The 22,649-nt window shown below is 36.4% G+C and overlaps 1 protein-coding gene across 14 annotated transcripts in view; it reads right to left on the bottom strand.

Annotated features, from left to right (window-relative positions):
- TJP1 (tight junction protein 1) overlaps nt 1-22,649 on the bottom strand; it is a 159,914-nt gene that overhangs the window by 5,448 nt on the left and 131,817 nt on the right. For 8 of the 14 annotated variants that reach the window (XM_038184899.2, XM_038184900.2, XM_038184901.2 and 5 more), the window contains 18 exons: nt 21,395-21,531; nt 18,846-18,951; nt 17,842-17,992; nt 17,193-17,301; nt 16,608-16,827; nt 15,947-16,131; nt 15,708-15,803; nt 15,200-15,282; nt 13,950-14,160; nt 12,855-12,955; nt 11,378-11,731; nt 10,714-10,965; nt 9,013-9,909; nt 8,594-8,688; nt 7,962-8,186; nt 3,300-3,475; nt 2,179-2,620; nt 533-750 (listed from right to left, as the gene is read on the bottom strand). In XM_038184899.2, the coding sequence (XP_038040827.2) occupies nt 533-750; nt 2,179-2,620; nt 3,300-3,475; nt 7,962-8,186; nt 8,594-8,688; nt 9,013-9,909; nt 10,714-10,965; nt 11,378-11,731; nt 12,855-12,955; nt 13,950-14,160; nt 15,200-15,282; nt 15,708-15,803; nt 15,947-16,131; nt 16,608-16,827; nt 17,193-17,301; nt 17,842-17,992; nt 18,846-18,951; nt 21,395-21,531 (4,058 nt within the window). The remainder of the gene's footprint in view (nt 1-532; nt 751-2,178; nt 2,621-3,299; nt 3,476-7,961; nt 8,187-8,593; nt 8,689-9,012; nt 9,910-10,713; nt 10,966-11,377; nt 11,732-12,854; nt 12,956-13,949; nt 14,161-15,199; nt 15,283-15,707; nt 15,804-15,946; nt 16,132-16,607; nt 16,828-17,192; nt 17,302-17,841; nt 17,993-18,845; nt 18,952-21,394; nt 21,532-22,649) is intronic. The other 6 variants (XM_038184902.2, XM_038184905.2, XM_072043631.1 and 3 more) reach the window with 1 other exon arrangement.

The raw sequence follows: 22,649 nt of genomic DNA, 5'->3' as shown, positions 1-22,649 counted from the left end.
TACTTCATTTGTACATTTATGAAGTTAAACCCTTTACTACTTTACTCAAATTAATAAATTAATCTGGCAGGGCAGAATTTCATACATATTTAAATATAGGTGTGAACAAAAGACTACAGGAAAATTAATCACTCAAATGACATACTACTCAACTTCCACTATTAAGGCAATCAGGAATATACTTTGATTTATATGAAAAATCAAGATTATTATTTTTTTAAACATGAAGCTGTTTTTTCTTTATACAAATTTTAAAAAATATTTTGAACTGCTGAAAATTTCCGGGTATTGAAATAAACTAAATATTCTCCAAGTTACAGTTTAGGGCCTCTATCTTGCTTCCAACTTCCAATATCAAACAGAATATTTTTTTTCCTTCTAATTCCTGTTTCTGAGGTGTATATTCTGTACCTACATGTAGAAATACATGAAATGCCTTCGAGTATATGAACATATTCTCATATTCTATTTTGCTGTTGTCACAAAATAATTAATATTAAGTAACAGAACAACTTGCACTGACAGTTCTTACCTTTCTCTTTGTCCAAAGGTGGAAGTATACTGTTGTCTCTGCAGACTTTGAAATATATTTCTTGCTCTATTCCCTCTGGAATGGCTCCTTGTGGTATAATAATACTAACTCCAGTCTCTATGGAGCTCAATACACCACCATTGCTGTTAAATACACCTCTTGCTGTGGCTACAACAGTGTGTCCATCTTCTTCCTCCTCATCCTCTAGAGCTGAAGGGCTGAATTATAAAACAGAGATGAAGCCTAGCAGTTTTATCAGTATTTCTTCCTGCAAGTCAGTGGCACACTTCCCTCTGACTAATTTTATATCCTAGTAGTAGTATGCTAGTATTGATTTCAGGAGAGTAACTGTGTCCCATACTCAATTGTGTACAATGCCTAAGATCCAAGTAGTTCAACTTCTGCCAAGAGAAGAGGACATTTTCACAAAAAGAAAACAAAAAATGAAGTATAGACCACTGGAAGTGTCCAGAAAGTAGTTAGAGCAAAACTTTGGACCACTTGAATCTTACGTTTGCAAACGCTCACCTCTGGGATTACACTGAAACAGCTTGTCCCCTGCTACAGACTTCAGCTTAGTAAAAACAAAGGTATTATACATCCAAAGATCTTTTTCCTCCCCAAATTCTATTATGACTTTAATAACATAACAAGTAATAACGCTTATTCAAGCCCCATTGAGCCTTCTTTCAGCTTTAAGGAAGTAGAAACTTAACAGCTGCAAGACATACTTGGAAAACAAAGCCCTTAAAAGTACACAGATTTTTCCAGGTTGTCAGGATATAACTAGAGATACAGAATATTATCTTATCCAATAGCTAGTCTGAACAGATTTCAGCCTGCAAAAGTATTCTCATCAAGGAAGACAGTATTTCTGCAGTATACAACTGCACAGCATTAAAAACATTCCTCAAGTGTTTATGAGCAAATACGATTTGTTCTTCTACTGCATTTCTGAGTTACTTAAACAGCATATAAGATGAAGTGTGATTTATTAATTATTATTTAGAAATCAGGATAATAAAACTTTGGAAAAGATTATTAATCTAAGAACTCAGCAAGAGTTTGCAGTTAGAGTACTATAATTTGCTATTGACATAACTCTTATAGCTCAAATGTGTTAGGAAAATGCAAGGTGCTTTTAAAACAGTTAATATTTGGTCTTAACGTATAGAGAACCATGATGAAACTGCTGAACTGATTGTTTCTTTTTATAATTACTTTTGAAATATCTTTTATACAAGTGTACCAAGAACTTTTTCTCTAAGCACACTGAGAAAATACAAGTTGGTGCAACAGCTATCCTTAAGAATTAACTGTCTTCTAGAAACAAATTAGAAAGACAAGTCATTATTATCTACCAGAGGATTTATAATTATATTATGGGAATTGGGAAAGAAATCATATCATTTTTTAGTGATAGGATGCAAAGTGACACAAACATTGGACATACGTTAAATATCTTTGCAAATGTTCTTCGATTACACGATTTTAGAATCATAGTTTCAATCTTCCACCTATCTTGGTTTATGGACTCACATCAACAGAAGTTGGAAGCATTGGAAAGCACAAGAAAAAATAAGCTGTATGGTTTCACATATTAAGTTGTATAGACATACTAGTGGAAACAAAATCAAGAAGCTTACCTTACAGGAATGGCTTTAGGCACAGCATTAACATTATTTGGTTGATATTTAGGCTTGTCGACCTGTACAGTGAAGGTATCCATTCCACTGTCAAATTCAGGAGGCTGCGATGAGCTGTGTGCTTTCAAAACTGGTTGAGGAGAATTTGGAGACTTGGATGGCAACTCTGGTTTATGTTGAGCTTCATTTGGCAAGAGATTATGGTTGAACTTAGGACTTTCAAACTTACGCTCAAAGGGCCTTGCAGCACTAGTGTAAGGTTTTGTTGTAAAGCGGTTGTAAGAAGGAGTGACTGTTTTCTGAATCTGCTCAGTTCCATTAACAGGGCCTTTATCAGGGAAGCTTTTCTGAGGATAGAAAGTGGACTGCACAGTGTCCTCTCTAGAGGATCTGAAAATGGCTGGCTTATTCTGAGGTGGAGGAGGGTCAGAGACAGAGTTAACTGCAATAAAAATAAAAACACCAGAACTTGTCAAAAATGATCAAGAATTTCTCGTCACATACTAGACCTAGGGAGACCATTTATTCTATTCCTGATCTATTATATAAAATACGTATGTGTAGGTTCAGTTCTTAGATCATCTATCCCATTTCATACATTCCAGCAAATCATCTTACATGGCACTAAGGAGATACATGGTAGATAAAATGGGATAATATTTAATAAAACAGTTAGACCCATTTATACTATGAAAAAATAGAAAACCAATATTAAAAAACTATTGTGCACTCACACGGAACTGCAAAATTCAACTGGACTGGGCATTCCTCTTAAGGATGCAAAAAGGAAACATTCATGACTAAAGAATTCTCATCCAAAAGCACTGAGAAAGACATCTTTAAGTACTGAAAACTTTACTTCATTTTTGCTGAGACCACTTAGTATGGAAGAGAGAGTTATAGTTACTAATGACACCTAGAAGTTAGTGTTTCAGACAAGATCCTCAAATCATTCAATAAAATTCAACTTCAATATAGTAGTAAGTTATTTCCAGGAATAATTATTCCAAATATAAGTTAAATGAAAACATAGCTACCAGTGTGGACATACTGAAGCATCCACACAAGCACCTGAGAAATGATACTTATACGTTAGGCTAGTTAGTCTTCTCATTGCTCACCTTCAGAAAGGGCAGGCTTGTGATGTGCTGGGAGAGACAGGACAGGACTGTTAATTGACTGAGGTTGTGTGTACTGTACTGAAGGAGCAGGAGGAGGAGTTGTGACTTGAGGGACTGGCTCATAGCGCTTTTCACCAACAGATCTATCCATTGATTCTGCATCAGTTGTCTTCCCCCTGTTGAAATAAAGGAAAGAAACATATGATGGTTCAGTTTCCTCAGGGCTCTGAGCTTCTGCTACAGTTTTCTTCTATGATCATCTCATTTCCATCTCTTCCTATAAACATTAAAACACTTCTTATCTTGTCTCAAGTATAGAAACATCCATTGATAAGCACAAGAGATCTCAAGACAACATTGAATTTTAAGATTAGTAACACAAACCATGGCAAACAAAAGGCAGATGACATTTCAGGTGTATTTGCATGATTACCTACAGATCTTCATTTTTCAGATTTGTTTAGGGTTATTTTCCATTTTTAAAAGTATTTTCTATTTTCAAAACAATATAAATCAACTTTTTTGGGGGGTTGGTGGGTTGTTTTTGGAAAGCATAATTAGCCAGAAGAAGGATGGGTTCTAGTATAACTTCTATAAATACACCTAGTATTTGAACAATGCCATCTTAATTAGAAATGCAGTCAGCTTAAGCTTCACTAGCTTTATGTGCATAATGTAGATAACTTTAAAAATCTTATTTTCAAAATATTTCTTGCTCATACTAGAAGTATGGTTCCAAAAGAGTTTCTTTCATGAAATGAAAGATTGCACAAAGACCTTTAATTTTGGACTTCAGTACATAGCACTAACTTTCAGAATTCATGTGTTGAAATTTTAAGTGCACATAATGCCTGTGATGAAATGTAACAGTGAGAGGACACCTGAAAACATCCTCACATCAACAACAGTCTTACCACTTGATGTTCCTTTTCAAGTAGTCATAGCTAGTGTAAGAGCCAAGAAATCTAGGTGATGGCAAAGCAAACAGCAATAGAAGAATGAAAGAAAAACGGTCATTCTATCTTAAGCACATTATCGCTTCACACTTTTTAACGTTAAGTCCTAGCAGTTCTCATACGACAAGGTTCTTTCAACAATGAAACTATTTTTAACAGTGATGTTTCTGATAATACTTTTACCATATGCATACGTACAATCATCGCCTACTATATTTAATGTGAGATTGTCAGTGCATTAGGCACTGAGTGCCTCACAACGACAGATGCTGAAAATAAGAATGAGATCACACTAAGCTATTTGTTCAGATCCATACAAACAAACCGTTATTTGATGTATTGAAGAAGTGAGCAAAACAAATCTAAAATGCTAACAATCTCTTGTTTATGGGCCACTTTGCGTTAACCTCTCTTGTGTCTCAACATACCAAACCAGCCACTTTCTGTATATGACAGATCATGTTCTGAGGGTACACTCATAGCAAGTATTTAAATAGCTCTATTGGCTCAAATAGCAAAGACCACACCCTAAAATACTTCTGATCATGTTTAACAATTCCTGAAGAAACATCTTAAGTGTTTAGGCATACTTGGAGAGACAGAGAAGAGAATGATAAGCATACTGCTGTCCTTTGCTCCATTTTTAACATTTAACTTGCTTTTATGTAAAATCCATTTTACATTAGGACAGCTTTCCATCATCCCTTCACTTTCTGTACACTCAAAAACTTAACAGGCAACAATTCTCAACAGTCTTAATACTTCAGAGGAGAATGTTATGAAACTAAGAAGAGGGCCGAGCAACTTTTCAAAGTCTGCTTCAAGACCACGTGAATGTGATGATCAGTAAACTGAACAGCATTGGTATGAGCAAGACTTTAAAAATCAATGTTGGAAAAATAACAGCACAATTTAAATCTGCTTTAGAAGCTCCTTTTCACATAGATTTTTATATAAAGCAATTTATCCAATAACAGAAGTTATGGCTGTTCACTGCTGTCTTCATTCCAGGTGGGTAGTAGCTGCCTTCCCTGAAAACTGCCCACCTGCAATGACTGCTTCTCAGAGAGGAATATAACCTGCAGAAGGAGAGACATGAATAAAACCCACAAAAGCCAGAAGTCACTCTCCACACCTTTTGGAGCTGCTTGCCAGCTTCCCAAGGAAATGAAAAAAAAAGAAGGCAGCAGGCAGCATATGGCTGTACATTTTGATGGCGAGAGCGTAAGAGACAGCAGTGATAACAAACTCAACCACAAGAGCTTGATATAATACAAAGCATGTTCTTCTGTTGCACGCTCCTTGACTAGGGGCTAGCCACAACTTCAACAGCATTGTTAAGAATCTGTATGTAACAAAACAAGTCTACAATAAAACTCTTGTAGCTTTTGAGTGTATAAATGAAGTTCTTGTAATTGAAGTTGTGCTATTTCTGAAGCCATTTCCTACTCTATTTATTTATTAACAAAATTATCACTTTTAATTAGAATCATTACTTCTTTACTGAACAGTAACCAGTTTTCATAACTTAATGTTTAATAATATTTTTAACTGAAAAAAATAATATCTGTCCTCAGTACCCAGAATGCATCATATGGATTATATGTTATATGGCCTATATAGGAATAAGCACTGGCGTAATCAGCAGTTTCTGCTGAACCATTTGAATTTAGTCCCAAGTTTATTTTTAATCAAGTTCACTCACAGAATAGCAATCACTATAGAAATTCACTAGGAGGAAAGAAAAAAAAGAACAAGGAAATAACAGGGTGTAAAATGGAAGTTGGGTAAAGAGGATAGTCCTAAATATGAACTCAAGTCAGTTATTTTGCTTCTCAACACTCACACTACAGCATGCTTCTGGAAACAGTTCTGTCAAGCTGTGGTCTTTTAAGTTTATTTCCACTTACTTCCATTAATATTTTCATCTTTTGTCTGTTTGCAGTAGACTACCCTTGATAAATTTTCTTTCCCATGCCTGTCCATTTCCATTAAGGATTACATTCTTCCATTAAGGAAGAAATCTACATATTTTTGTCCCAACATATGAAACTGTATCGAACTTAAAAACAGTACTATTTTATTTCTCTGTGCCATTTAGATGTCACCTTTCTGTAAGTAGAAGTCCTAAAGTTCAAGTATAACTCACAACAATCCCAGAAGTGAGCAAAGAATAAAGATGACATGATATTCAGAAGTGGTAGGCAGAAGTATGGAACAATCCCTCCCAGCTCTTAGCTGTTCTGCAGCAAACAACTCCATCGCTGCATTTATTGCTCACATTCTCCATTGTGTTTGACAACAATGCAGAGAGTAAGGACAACTTGCAGATTCAGATTGAGGAATTCTACCATCTTCACAATTACTTGCTAAAAGCTAACACGCTCTGGTGCTTACCGATCCAAATGGACCTTCTATGGGGTAACAACATTTGGTAAGTGGGAACAAGTTTGAACATGACTGCAATACACTGAGGCCAGACAAGATTCTTTTTTTCAGGCCCCTTCCTATGATGTCTAAATAGCGAGTCAAATAGGCTCTAATCTTCCTGTCAGAAGACACAGGACAAATGAAAAAGAATAAATAACATCCTCAACTAAGAATCAAAACTGGTTACAGATTACTACATACATTCATTACTGAGCATAAAAAAAGGTTAAATAAGAAAGTTTCCATGTGGAGACTTCCTGATTAGAAAGAACTGCCAACTCTTTTAAAACCTATCAAGCTCTTTGAAAGATTTTTCTCTGTGAACTGAGAATATGAAAGGCACTGTAGATAACAGACCATCTTACAGGAACAGGATTCCTAGCTCAAATCCTTTAAAACAAGCATTGGAACACAGTGTATTAAGTACACACAAGACAGCTTGAACATACAGTCACAGTATAAAAGCTGAGCAAGCTAGCTTATTATTTTACTCCAAAGATCTCATCTACATTAAGCTTGCCAGACTTTCTGCTTGATCTGAATAGTATAAATTTCAAGTAGAAGTGCAACCAAAGCCTTAAAAAAAAACACAACTGACTTCCAGCCTTCATGCAGCAAGCCATGATAGCTTTCCACATGAACAGCTACAAACATAGTATTATGGTTTGAACTGAACTGAATTATGAAAGTTTGAGAAACTGTACAAAGTATTCAGTTTATGCAAGCATCCTCCAAGGCAACCAGTCCTCTACCTGAGCTAAATTTGAACTATGAGCTTTCACACAATTTTTGTATCAAAATGTTCCAAGTCAAGGAAGCAGAACAATACAGGAAGCAGATGTTTCCATCAACAGATTAAATTCTGGCTCCAACAGTGCTCCCAAAAGGCTCAGTTTCCTAATGTCAAACACTGCTCGTGTGTAGAAGCCTGTCTGCAGAAAAAATGCATGCAAAACTGGAACAAACTAACCTCTGCTTTGAAAGACATTTGAGCACTCACTATTAGTTACACTAAAGAAATACTTTGCAGGCTGTTAAAAGAGAAGTAACTCTTTGAAGATCTCAAAAACTAAATTATTCACTTCATTTACCAAAAAAAGTTATGTTTTCATACTAAAGCTACATCTAAAGAGAGAAACTGACTTTGCAAATACAAAGTTTCTATTAGGTACCACAAACCCCTGGAATTCTATTAGCAGCAGAATTTCAGTTTTAGTCCTATATGCCTCCCTTTTCCCCTTTCAAATTAAAAAGAAAATAAACCCCCCAAACTTACTTAGAATAATTGGAGAAATTCAGCTGATTTTGTGAATGTATTGGTTTGGTGGTCTCAGAATGATGGCTGGCAGGAACCTGTGCAGACGGCTTATTTTCAAAACTCCTCCGATCGAAGTACGAGAGCTGCTTTCGGTAATACTCTTCATCTTCTTCAGGATCATAATGATTTGAACGCACAATATCTTCAGGTGGCTTCACTTGAGGTCTCTGTGGTTCTGGGGCCCTAATGAGGAAGAATACACAGTTTGCCTCGCACAGCTGAACAAGCACAGGTATGTGAACTAAAATTCTGTTTGGTAACCCAACCAGTAATAAATCAGGACATAAATCTTAAGATTGCATGCAATACCTTTTTAACCTATACTGTCTAGAAATATGATAGCTGTGATGTAGCATAAAGAAAGTCCTTATCTTTTATCCTACCTTTTCCCTTACACTTTACTTCTCCCTCTTCTCAGGAATCATGTCCATGTCCACTGACTTTATGCCCTGAGTTACTATTGACACAGAAACTAGACTGACACACTCCAACTCTCCACTCTGGAGTTTACAGTTTGAACCATTAGGATGTGTTGTCTGTAGACTCCAAACTTGTATTGAAAACTCTTTAATCATCAGTTGTGCATCTACCTGTAAGTTGTTTTGTCATGTTCATAATGGCTTTGAGAAGTTGGTTTTGGACCACTCATGGTTGTGAGTGTAGGCTTCGGTGCTAGTTCTGGAGGCTGTAAAGAGAAGCACAGCATATTTTCTTAGATTCTACAATCTGAAAGATGAAGAACCTCTGAGTAAGAAAACTAACAATGCTCTTAAATTTCCCACACTTAGCCATATTAATTAGAGACTAGCAAAAACTAATGGGGAAATCTTCAGCATGGCAAGATCCTCTTTAATTTTCAGCTTCTGCTTTGAAAACAAACTTCAGTTACGTTGCTGTTCCACAAGCAGAGAAGTTTTCTTTCCAAGACAGTATTTTATTACTTGCAATACAGTCTCATTAGTAAAAAGCAGAAATCAGAAAAACACATGCCAAAATGTATACAACTTACCTTGACAGCTGATGTATCACTGGGGTCCTTCATTTTTTCTAGAGATGGTGATCTTCTTCTTTCAAATATCTTAACCCTACTTCGCACAGACTGTGGTTTCATGGCTGGATCTTCCTCCTCCTCTGCTAGAGATGGCGGTGTAGGCAGTGGTTTACTGTTAGAAGGCAAAACTTCTGGTTTGGTTTGCGATGAAGGGGGAGGAGGAAGAGGAACACCTGAAGTGTTATGAGAAGGCTCAAATTGTCCTGCCTTGGCATTATAAGCTTGAGGAGGACCTTGTTCATAGCCCCTCACATGTGGATCAAAGTACTGCTTCGGTTCAGGAGATCGAGATATGGCTGATTGGTATGGCTGGGCTTCTTGTTTATATCTACCATGCGTGTCATATCCAACAGTATGTTGATCTTCGTATCGCACCTGCGGTAAGCTGAAGTTTTTGGGTGCATGCTCATAGCGAGGTCTGCCATCATACGTCATCTGAGGGGGTTCCTCAAAACGGGGTTGTGCTGGGTAATAACCGCGTTCTGTGCTCTCTTCTGTGTTTTGTCTAGAATCAAGATCCCTAGGAGGCTGGTTTTCATAAGCTGTTCTTGGTTGATTGTAGGGCTGTTTTTCATCATAATATGCCCAGTGCTCCTCATAGGGAGGCACGCGATCATCATAATGTAGTCGAGGGTCATAACCACGAGAAAACTGATCTACATAGTTTGTAGAATCATACCTATATGACTGTTCGTACTCCCTACTTGGCTGTTTTTCTGCATACTGAGTCTGGGATTCATACATCAGATTTGGGTCTCTTTCCTGTCTCTGTACTGGGTGACTAATTGCTGGCTGTTTTAAGACATAGCTTTGTCTGGATGCTTCTTCGTTAATATATGGATCCTTTCGGTATACCTGTTAAGTAGAGAAGCAAATTTTTCATTTAAAATTAAGAGTAAACGGAGCCAAACTTTATTGAAAGCGTGAAATTTTAAACCAATTATTTTAAAACTCATTTTAAATATTGGCTTTAATTTTGCTTAGAAGTTGAACAATTTGATGCAGTTGTCAGCAATCACAGGAAGCTTTGATTCAAGAGATCCTTTCCAGTCCTATCCTTGAGGAAAAGCATGTGTAGATTAAAATGGGAAGCCAAAAGAGAATAATCTCTCATATCTGCGTTTTGTTGTTGCATTTTGCTCTTTTGTCATTCCCCCCCCTCTTTTTCTTTTTTCCATAGGGGAGGTCAGGACAGGGATATTCAAGAAGTAAACTGATTTATGTGTTAAAGTTAATTCAAGCATTGCTGTAGAGGTATTTAAAGTCACCTAATATAACAGGTTTATCTTCATGATCGAGTATTTCAAGAAGTACTATTATTTTAGGGAAATTTTTCATCAAGTCCTCATTAACAAAAAGCAGAGCATTGACAAGCTGAAACAGTTGCATGTGAAATAAAATCAAAATACAGAATGCATCCCTAATTTAAAAGATCATCTTTTGAGAAGTGGAAAGTGTATAGTTTGAAGCCATGCACACAAAACATTAGATGATGCTTAGAAATTTAGATGCACTGTTTTGTAACCTGCATAATCTCCTAGAGTAAAAAAAAAAAAAAAAAAAAGAAGGAGTTCTCTAAATAATGGCAAAATAAAAAAAATAATCATGTGCTAGCTTGATGTATAGCAGGAAATCAGCGCAACAATGTGGCACAGGTACCTTTGCTGGATCTATATGCGGCGATAAGGATGATGGCTCTTGATCTCTTAGCACTACATGAGCTCCCTCAGTACTTGATGTTCTTAAGGGGCCCGCTTGTGGTTGGTAAGAGTTGTAAGGAGCAGCAGTAGGCTCCTCCAGTCTGACATTAGTTAGGTTTACATTAGCATTTACTGCAGAAGTTGATGAGGTTGCAGGGTTTGATTCAGGCGACGGGGAAAGGTAAGGGACTGCAGGTGAGGCTTCTGCTTTCTGTGAAGTGTTTAAAATATTTTAAATATACTGCTATCGAATCACTGTATGACTTTTTTGATTTATATGAAAGTAATTTAACTTGATGCTTTGATCAACTCAGCTACATGTAGAATGAAGTGTACTGAAAGTATCATGCACTACCACTTCCAGACATTCATTATGCTGAACATTAAAAAAGCAAAACATTAAAACAAAGTAGAATGGTACTTGATTCCCCTTCCTGTCAATGGGAATCACTAACACACGTAGTGCAAGATGATTGCCCAATTCATTGCAACACACTGTTGTTGACAGATTCTTGTATGAAGTTAACACTGGTAAGGAGATTATAAAGATAGCAAGTTCGCTTGAACAAGAAAACTACTTGAAGTAAATGTACAGTGGTCAGCATATAAAATCACTTTCTTACCGGTTGAGAAGCAGTTGTTTTAAATCCTGAAGAATCTATTCTGAGATTTGGCTGAGGCTGAGCTTGAGATGCATAACTAGGGTAATTTTGACTTTCATGATGCATTCCAGAAGAATCCTCTCTAACAGGTTCAGAAGAACGTGTAATAGCAGATTCAGGAGGAGTCCCAACCTCATCATTCAGAGTTTCATCCAGTTCTTGGTCTGTATAAGCACCACCTTCTGTATCTGTGTCTTCATAGTCAGATGTATGTCTACTGTCTGTACTGTACATGGAATATTCACTACCAGGAGCTGAGAGGTAAGAAAGGCGGTCATCGTGTAAATCAAGGTCATCACTTGTAGCACCATCTGCCTGCATCACAAAAAAATTAAAGAGCACATGTTTATTGAAATGCGTTTCACATTAAGCTATAAATTGCAAGATAAAAGGCTAAGATTTTTTTGGTGAAAAATTAAGAAATAAACAAATGGAATACACCTATCTTGTTCTGATCCACAACATAAAGTCAAGTATTGCAAAATGTTAGTAATACTCAAAATCCAGCAGCAGGTTAGATTTCAACAATTCTGAATATCACAGGGGAGGAAAAAAACAGGGTTCAATCACTGGAGATGTTAACCTTTCATGTAAAAGCCTTTTCTGCAGTCTAGTTCTTCAAATCAGTTTACTAAAGGGTCAGAAGCCTATCAATTCAAGGGAGGGGATAGCACCTAGTATCCATGGAAATCAGTGTTTGACAAAGACAAAAAAAACTATGAAGAGTTGTCATTGTGCTGGAATCACTAACTTGGAGGTAGATATAAGAAGGCAAAACTAGTTCTGTTTGCAGAAAAATAGTTCAAATATTAAGAACATTGTAACAGTAACAGATTCATTATTTTCTTACTTGAAACTGGCATTCCTCTTGATATTAGTTCCTCAAGGGAATGGATCTAACATGCATAGTAGCTTGAAAAGGCAACTGGACTTTGAATGGGAAACAGAATTCTAACTTTCTGATTTTATATATGTTCTCAAGATTAAGAGAAAGAACACGAAGATATTGCTTGCTTTATATTAAAAACCACCAATTCATCAATGTACAATCCCAGCACGTACGTAGTACTGATGTAGCAGAACACCCTGAAATTTACATGAAAAAACATCCTATCCCCACAAAAGTTTCAAAGCAATAACATATCCTTCAGTAAAGCATCAATAGCCAACTGTTTTACTATTCCACTACATGCACAAGGATTATAGCCCTCATTAACAAAACTTCACTAATACGAAGACAAACCAGTTTTTAACTGATTACACAGCCACAGAGCTATTTTAGATCTTCAAGTAATTATTAAAATCATGAGGAAAAAAGGAAAAATTTAATTCCACAGATAGATGCCCATATCTCCAATACCAGCAACAGAACAAAAAGACTACAAAACTGATAGCTTTGTCATTCCTCCCCCAAAATGACAGTACTATTATTTCTTACCTTGCCTTCTGAAACCCATACCAGTTGGTTCTGTTGTTGCTGAATTGCTTCCTTCAGAGCTCCATACCATCCTTCATTCATTGAATTCAAGTTAATAGTAGCTAGAAGTAGAGCAAGTTAGACATTTGATTTTTGTAGAGTTTTGAAAAGAAACTGTACTACCAGTATTAAAAATCACTATCAACTGTGAGATTTAAGTAGTAATGTAAATGTTGGTATTCAAAGCAACCCTAAGGGCTAAAGTAGCTTGGGACATTTTTTCACACTGCGAAGACTCAAAGACTGAGTTAACAGTAATTTAGAATAAAGTGAGGCTTCAGTTTAGTTGGAGAAGAAAATTACATTATTCTCCTATTTATTAAGATGTTTGTTTATAACTGACCTTGCAAAGCAACCAAATATTTTTGAAACATCATTTTGATGTTTCAAATCTCTTTTCATTTGTGCAATTGGGTGCACAAACAATTCACACACTAATGAACTACCAGAAATTGAATGTGGGGAACCTGAACAATTCAACAACTGCTGGACTGTATTTGCAGGAGGGCATTTATTCTGTCAGCATCACCCCTTACAACCTCAGGGCCATAAGCAAGTCTGCACGAACTGGGGTCAAAGAATAAGGCAAGCAACCAGTAGGTATTTGGTCACACTAAGAGCAAGAGAGATTGCCAAGGAAGGAAAAGAAAGCCTGGAAAGCACCAATGTAAAACAGACTAAGATATACTTCTGTGTCCTCCTCTGAAAGAAAAGGAACAAGAGGAAAAACACATGGAGGAAAAAGAAGGAAGCACAGAGGGAAAGCAATAAAGAAATACCAGAAATGAAATGCATCTAGCACAACTAGTGCCCACTAGTAATTGTGGTTGCAGTGCTTTGCTAAGTTAATCAATCATTTTCTATTGTAGTTTTCAAAGGTGGAGTGGCTTAACTACAAGAAGAAATATTCAGAACCATCAAGAGTAGGTAGCAATTAAGTTATAGCAGCTTCTCAAACAGAAGTACTATTCAAGTCTGGAAAAAAAATTACTCTTATCACACCTCTCCCTCCCTCAGTTATCATACATTAATCAGTATTTTTCTCGAATTACTTACTTGTGAAGAGGTGGTGGTTATTTTTGCGTAGTTTGTGAGCTCTTTCATAAAGCTTTCTGGCACTTTTTCGTGATTCTGGGCACAGCCTCATTCTCATGGTCTTCACACCCTGCTTAGAATCAGGGTTCAGGAACACTACAATAGGATACCACTGCGCGTAATTCAGACGGTCCACTGCATTAGGAGTGACATCTAATAAAGCATGTTTGTCCTGTTATGATAAAAAAGACAGAGACAAAGTGAAGCACTTATATACTAAGATAACCAATTTTTTTATTTTAAACATATTCTAACAACTTGCTTTTCATTAGCTTTGCAGAATTCATCATTTCAAAGTATCGATTTAAGTCCTTTTCTGTTTGAGTAACAGACACCAGATCAACTCAAACACTATGCTACAAGGGCATACATGTTTTAAATGTAGAACTAACTGCATAACAATAAGCTTTTCAATATTTACCTCTCTATTAAAAACTATAAAAAAATCGGCCCTCTGATGCTACAAAAAGGCACTAAACTAAAAAACAGCTAAACAGTAATCTTCTAGTAACAGGATAAAAGGGAACAGTCAAACATGTTTTGGACTCATTACGCAGCTCCACTTTTCCTTCCAAAAAATCCACTCTGAATGCAAGAATTAGGACAGTTTTCATCCACTGCAAGAATCATCTCAGATACACAGCACATAGTACCCCCCAGTTTGCTGCTAAAACACCTTTTAGCTTTTTCTACTTGGGCATCAGAACAGTTTGCAATTTAAGTCAGAAATGAATAGGTGAGGAGTACAGCCTCATATTATAAACTCATATCAGAAGTTCTCAGGATGTTAAGAAGAAAAATTAAGGAGGATAAAAGGATTGAAAGATCCTTTTCCCTAGTTCTTGCACAGAAGTCAAAATTATTAGTTCGTAAACTGGAGGTAGGGGGACAACAGCAACAAACTGCTCCATAAATAAAGTACCAGTTTCTAGATGCAATGTCACACTGTGGCTGCAAGCACAAACAAATCTTAAAACAGACATAGCAAAGAGGGAACAACAATCCCTAGAATAAAGCCTGACAATATTTCCAGACTGCAGTTATTATGGGGAAGGCTTTTTTTTTTTTTTAAACTAACCAATAGAAAGATGAGAGTTATTTTTAAGGAAAAAACAGTTACTAATTATACCTAAACATTTTAAGCATCAGTTTACTTATTGATACCAGTTTTTCCTCCTGTGTTAGAAGTACAGTGACAATAGAAGACTTACTCTATCAATTATCTGTTTTATAGTGTGAAGACGAATAATGCCAGAACTACGTTGGTCTGTACCAGCGTCTCTTGGTTCACTTTCTGGTAGAGAGGACACAGTAAAAATCTGTTGTAAGTTTACAGCACACTCTACATTCATATACAAGATAAAGCAAACTATTTCATCACCCATTATCAATTCAGGCTGAAGATGCTCCTCTTCAAAACGTAGGAGAAAGCTATCTGCTAATTTGGCCACAAAAATCACTATACCTTTGCAAAAGTACTTAGATATAAAATACTGAATTCAATTTAAATTTTGGAAGGCTATAAATGGAACTAGTATTACTTCTGCCTACAGAGAATTATCATCAATTAACCAGTGGAAAAGCTTACATTTTATCTGTTACTTAATATTGTTAACATTTCATTAAACACAGTAGTAGCTGAAGTAATAGTGTAGGAACAAAGTAGCAAAAGAACGTTGGCAATTTCATAGCTGCATAAAAACTCGATCTCACACTTACTTGCAATTTGAAAAATATCTGGTTCTTCTCTAGCTAGTTTCTCCCGTGCAACATCAGCTATTGGACCAAAAATGGTCACTGGTCTGAGAAACCCAGCTAGAATAGAAGGTAAAGGAGAAAACAAGTTAAGTCGATTGCTTACAACAAATGCAAGATACTCGGAATTACATGGATTAATACAAAGCAAACTCCACAATCCTGTTAGCCTGCAACAGAAGCATCTAAGACTAAAGCCGTACCTTCCCGAAGAACAACTCTCTCATAGGCAGGAAACTTTGTCTGAACAGGTTGAGCAGAAAGATCTTCTCTGCTTTTTCGGAGATTTCTTTTTGAGCTACGCAAACCTCGGAACCTCCAGAAATCTGCTCGATCTCCTCCTGCTGTCTTTGGAAGCGTGTACTGTACACTAGCCAGCTGCTCAGCTCTAAGATGACAACAAATCCCAATAAGTTACCAAAAAAGAGAGCTTCTGAAATAACACTCATCTAGCAAGCTTATGCTTACAAAAACGCTACCACCTGCTAATTGAAGTTTTCTTTGTTTCTGGTATTAGAAAGTATAAGCTAGAATTACTCAGGCTGATGTCACATTTTTAAAAGCTTTATCAACCTTTGTCTCCAGTATTGAAAAGAAAGTTTCAAGCTAGGTGTTTTTTTTTTGTTGTTGTTGTTTTTTTTTTTTTTTGGGGGGGGGGGGGGGGGGGGGGGGGGGGGGGGGCATGCCAAAGTGAAAATCAAGCACACAGAACAGATAGTTAACTTCTAATTGTTTTAACAGTGACTTTCTCCTAAAACTGAACAAGTTGTATAGACTAGTGTCCTGCAGGCAATGCAAGTTACACAGATGCAAAATTTAAAATTTTAGTTTTCAAACAGCAACATCAATACGTTAAGATCGTACCTGTTTTTATTAGGTATGATACCTCTTTCAACTTCCTTATGATTCTTCCCAATTCGAATTGCCAGCCATGAACCCAGTTTGCCATTGTACAGAGTGTCCACCACCCGGAACACTTCACCTTTGTTGAAACTTAGTCCATAAGGAGATTCTTTTTCATATTCAAAATGAGTTCTGATATAGAAAGAATCCCCTACATCAGATTCCACAATGCGACGATAAACTTAGAAAATAAAAATAAAAATAGTGTTAAACAAATTCCAGTGGTTTCGTACAGCATAACTATTAATAGCAAACTAACGGTTTGAAGTCAACTTTTGCTGTCAGAAATTTGCTAGTATAAGCATAATTCAGTTCCTTGGAAGGAAGGCATCTTACTATGGAAGAAGTTTTTAAGTACTCATTTTTAACAGTATAACTATGACAGACTATCCAGTTCCTCCAAACATTTAACACCAATGCTTTTGTGAAATAATTTTGTAATTTTTTTTTTTTGTCTCCCCCTAGCCTCTAACTACTCAATATTAGCTGTATTTTTCATCTAGTTCCAAGCAGCCTACTACATTTTTCTGATATACAAGTACTTACCATCTTTTTTCTTCTGTGCCAAAATGGTTACTTCTTCGCCTTTAGGGAGATCAAGCAAAAAAAGGACAGCTTCCTCTCTGATGATATTTGTGAAGTCTACGTTGTTTACCTAGCATCAATGAAGTAATCAGTTTGATTTCACAAACATTATAGTAGATATGTAAATATAGAACTAGAAATTTGCTTAAATGTATTGCAATGGTTGTTTATTCAGTTTAATGTACACAAAACAAGTGCATGCATCTCAAGAAGCCTCTTGTACCTCTAAATAATACTCCTTGCTTATTGGAAAATGTATAACTGGAATAATAGGTAGCTACTCATTTTGACTACTTTAGATCAATGTTATGGAGCATCTGGAAACATCAGTAACATCAACTATAATATACAGAACCCTGTGTGAGAATCTAGTGAAAGAGTAGTTAAACGAATTTTCTTTGAACTGAATTTAGTCTAAGAAACTAGATATAAAACATAAACCTTCCTAGCAACAGTACAATAACAGTAAATTTTATTGCTAGCTCATCTAATAAGTATAAACAAAAATACTGTACGAACTGCAGAGGCAATCTATTTGACGTTACAGAAAGAAAACCTACTTCAGTGTTAACAGAACATTTATTTATAAATGTTATTATTTTTGACATACCCTGAGAATCTGGTCTCCTTCCTCTAGTCCTTCTTTCGCTGCAGGGCTGTCTTCCAGAACACCAGCTACAAATATGCCAACATCATTGCCACCAGCTAGTCGCAAGCCCACACTATCTCCTTTTCTGAATTTTACCAGTTTCATGCTTGGCCTAGAGATTTAGAATACATTCCAGTTAGAGGTATACTATAAGATATTCTGGTAAACTGAGAATGAAGACATGCTAATAGTTTGCCTGTTACTTCAATTAGAGGATATTAAGCTATGCATTCCATTAACTGGTTATCAATTGCAGCGTTATACAACAGACTCATTAGCAGCACTTGAAAGTAACAAAACTCACAATATTTAATTGTTTAGTGAGGTTTAGTCTTATGCTGATAGTGTTTCAGGTGAGGTATTTCAACACTCTTCCCAAAATGTTCCTCCTTTGAAAGAAGCATACTGGCACAAAGATCTGTTTTGGCTCTTTAGAGAGCAAGATGAACATTTGAGACTACCTAAACTAGAATCTACTCTCATGTATACAAATGATCATAAAGGAGATCCAGCTGGAGTAGAGTCACTGGCACATCAAGACTTAGCACATTTCTGTAGTTTTCTTTATTAATTGCTCTCCAATTATTTAAAAAGAAAAGAATTTACTAGAGTATCTCTCCTCTCTCCAGACATGAGGATAAGGCAGGAGGGATGGGGGGTGCCCAGGGAGAAACGCTGCAAACACTTTGCACAGTTGACAACTCTAACTGCTCATTCCTGCATGAAATTAACAAACTTAAAATCGTTTTATTACACAATGTGAGTGCTAACAAGGCTCAGGAATAAGCCTAAATTTTTCATCCTACTCCTTTTTCAACAAAAGCTTCAGGACAATGTGATGACTTCCCATCAGACCATTTATGTTATGAATTATTCCTAACTTACGTTACTCGTTACCTTGGGAGAAAACTTGATTTGCACAAGACCAGGTAATCAGATTCAAAAAGAATTTATAGTTACATTACCGAAGCATTCCATCTTCATGGGTTGAATTAGGTAAAGGACCATCAGATGGACTGACTGGTAAATCCACATCTGGCTGACCTCCTTGTGCATACACTGGCTTTGGTTCTATTAAAATATAGAAGACAAACGTCCATTTGGTCATTTAAAGATGAGAAAATAAAGCCTAACTTAATTAAGAGCTTGATTGCATCTTTAGTAGTTTTAAGTCTAACCACCAATCCACTTCATAATAAAAAATTAAATATTGGAAACTTAAAACAACAAGGACACTCTTTCCCTGCCATGCAAAATGGGGCATTTACTGGCCTAATTACTGCTTTAGTAAAAATCCACAAATTTTCTTTACACTTGGAATATTCTAAGTATCATAAAACTGCAAGAACTAAGAGAATTTATGCTCTCTCAAGACCTCTTTCAACCCTGCTCTTTCCTACCTACATGTGCCTAACATAAAACTTTCCTCCCTTATAAAGTTACTTGGATTTTTTAAGCCAAAACACCATAAACACTAGAACTACTGCTCCACACCTTGAGGCTGGCAGACTGCACTTTTTATTGGCTCTCCTTAAAGGTAAGTACTTACTATGACTCTGCTCGAGTCACTGGGAGCAAACTGCCACTGCAGTCTTTCCCCCAGTAGTGAACACTCTTAGTGTCTATTATGGGTATACGGTTGCTCTTGTTACAAGAATTTACATTTAAAGCATGATCTCAATACACTTTAAAGAACCTTATTTCAATTTACACTGGCTTCAGACTAAGTCCTTTTCCTTTCCTGTTCCTTTCTGCTTACTCTAACCACCAATAGACCAGTTTGAAATAGGAAACTTCAGACAATTTGGTAATATGTTCTTTCTAATGTGATTTTGGCCTTTACCATATAGCATACCATAGCATAGCACTTTAAGTCTTTAATTACCTGTTCCTAACCCAAGACTTTGATAATGCCTCTAAAAAAATTCTCTCCTACCCTTCTTGACTCAACCAACCATGACAGACTTCTTGCCTTTAGTCCAAAAAGCAGTCACAGAATCTGCCAACTACTTTTCTAACATTTTCATTACAGTCTTTGAAAGAGCCTCCTAATTTCCCTAGAGCTTTCTTGGAGACTATTAAAGGATTATGTGCTTTATTACACCATTTTATTTCACACCATGTATTATATCAAGTTAATTTAATCTGCAAATTTAAATATTATCTTGATGTACTGGCCTATGACTTTTTTTTTTTTTAGATATCTCCTCTCATACATGATTTTTCTCCACATGCTTATTCCCACTCGCTCAGGAACAGAGCACTTCTTTATGCCTACTACACAACAACAAACCACCAGAGTACTTACTAGTTGCTTGCCAGTCCCTTCAACCAATTATATGTATATTACATTGGATTGAAAAACATCTTCAGAGGCTCCTATCCTGGCTGGTTTTGTATCATGCCAATTATTAATTTTCAATACATTATCGAAAAAGATGAAAGAATCCAATCATACATTATCGAAAAAGATGAAAGAATCCAATCACAACTTTTTTCTATCTCAGCAAATTAAGACTTACTTCACTTGCATCTTTGCATAACATTCTTACAGGAGGTTACTTCCTATGGCAATTTTGTTCATAATGGCTGCTGCATTAGGAAACCTACTGTTCTCATTTTCAAGGCCTTTCAGAGCCTATCAACATCATAACTACTTCAGTTCTGTATACTACATGCAGCAGTCTCATTGCTCATCCCTTAAGTCTTCAAATGCTTTCAAGCTTGAATGTGCTTTTTCTCATTCTATACAGCCTTTCCAGAGCAGCTCCTTCTAAACTGTCTACACAGCTCATCTTTCTCCACTTACAATTTCAATGAATGGCCCCATTCTGTAAACCATAGGAAAAAACAAACAAACAAACAAAAACTTCCAAGTCTTTGTGCTCAGAACAATGTCCCATCACCATATCATGATATGGTTTTCTTTTTAACACTAACTGGCTTTTACCTACTGTCATTGAATTTACTTCTCCTCTTTCAAAAAAGGAATGGGATTTTGTTCTGTTTCTGTTAGTTGTACTGCACTTTTAAAAATAACTCTTGGCCCATGACTGTCGTTACTAAGTGCCACAGTGAAAACACATTTCAGAGTGCAAGTTTCATTTGAGAATGGTCATTCTAAAATGGCTTAACTAAACCTTTATTTAAATTTACTCTGCTACCAGTAACTTGTAAGATCCAGCCTACAGCTTGACTCTCAGAAGAGATCTATTATAGCCTTGCTCTAGAGAAGAGTACAAAAAACTCTTTATATCTAACACACACAGTCAAAGCTCTAACCAGTGAAGTTTGACCACGGTATAATGGGCAGATGCATCGGCTTAGATTTTCAGGACAGAAACGCTGAAATATAAATAGGCTTATGATTACGAAGACCATCCGAATTCAGCAATAAAGATAGATAGAACTTCTTCTAAGATTTCAGAAATCATTCCACAACTATGCAGCGGGATGCAGTCTCCACTGATCATTTATTCTCAGCAATATGCATAATTATGTTTCACATTTTTACCTGGGAGTGGTGGTGTTTGCTTTTCAGTTCTTTCGCCTGCCACCTCTTCCATAGTTTTAGAAATATCATCTGCATTCTTCACAGGCGTAGAGATGGCTCCTGGTTTAGTTGTTCTTTCATCTTCTCGGCTTCGAAGACTATATTAGAAAAAAAGATTACACTCTGCATGTAGAATTATTTCTACAGCCTAAAGATTCTAAGACTAAAGAACAAATCTTTCTGACTCAGAAGTTCATATTTGGCAGATGAGGAATTATTGATTACATATTGCTCTCCTAGGTTATTACAACGTTGATATTTTTATCAGTTGAAAACTTGAGCATTTTGTCCCTAACTTTACGTTAATTGCTCTTTAGATAGAGCTATTTCAAAAGAGGAGGAACATAGTAAAATAGAGTGCTGTCTTCACTGCACCCTGCTTCAAGCAAGTATGTTGTACGTGTGGCCTGTAAATCCCACAACAAAACGAGAAACAAAAGAAAGAAGGGGAGAAAAGCAGTTATGATCCTTCACCCCTCCCTGTAGAGGTCACAGACTTTCAGACTTCAGGCTTTGCTATGATCACACTACTCTCTGGTCCTTTGTGTGGCAGCTGTCCTAGAACACAGGTGCCTGCCTGTGAGGTTCTTGGTACAGCTTTGCACAGATGAAAGGTAGAACACAAACACACCTCTGACTTCTCATACTTCAGAGAAGATAAGGCCCTCAACCTACAGCTACTACATATCTATTGCACCTGAAAGCCAAAGAGAAATGCTTCTCAAGTCATCCTTGTTTTAGTAAGAAGACAACTGGTCTCTTACGCATTTCCACATATGCTAAAAGCATAACACATAACCAGAAGAAATATTTGACAAATGAGAAAAGTCTCTTATTCTTTACATGAAGGGAATATCTAAAGCTCAAAGAACTCATTTCTTATTCATTTAACTCATCAGATCAAGTATTTTTATTATATAGAGGTTACTTTGCTACCAGCTGTACCATAAGAGAACTGAACAGAATATGTGCTGTATGTTGAAATGTTAGCAGTTACACTACCTGTTGAAAGAGAAATAATTTGATTCAGTTAGAATAGAACATCAAAAAGCAGCTGGAAAATCAAAAATTAAATCAGCAAGCCAAAGGGAACAGCCCAAACATGCATTCTCTACACACACACACGAAGTTGTGAGACCCTCAAAATACCTATCAAGTTTGTGAAAGTTCACTAATAAGCATGGCTATAAGAAACATCTGAGAGGAACAGGACACA

This window comes from Anas platyrhynchos, chromosome 11, assembly GCF_047663525.1.
Source record: "Anas platyrhynchos isolate ZD024472 breed Pekin duck chromosome 11, IASCAAS_PekinDuck_T2T, whole genome shotgun sequence".
NCBI classification, from domain to species: Eukaryota; Metazoa; Chordata; class Aves; order Anseriformes; family Anatidae; genus Anas; species Anas platyrhynchos.
Note: the sequence above shows the minus strand (reverse complement) of the source record. Positions and strands in the feature narration are given on the sequence as shown.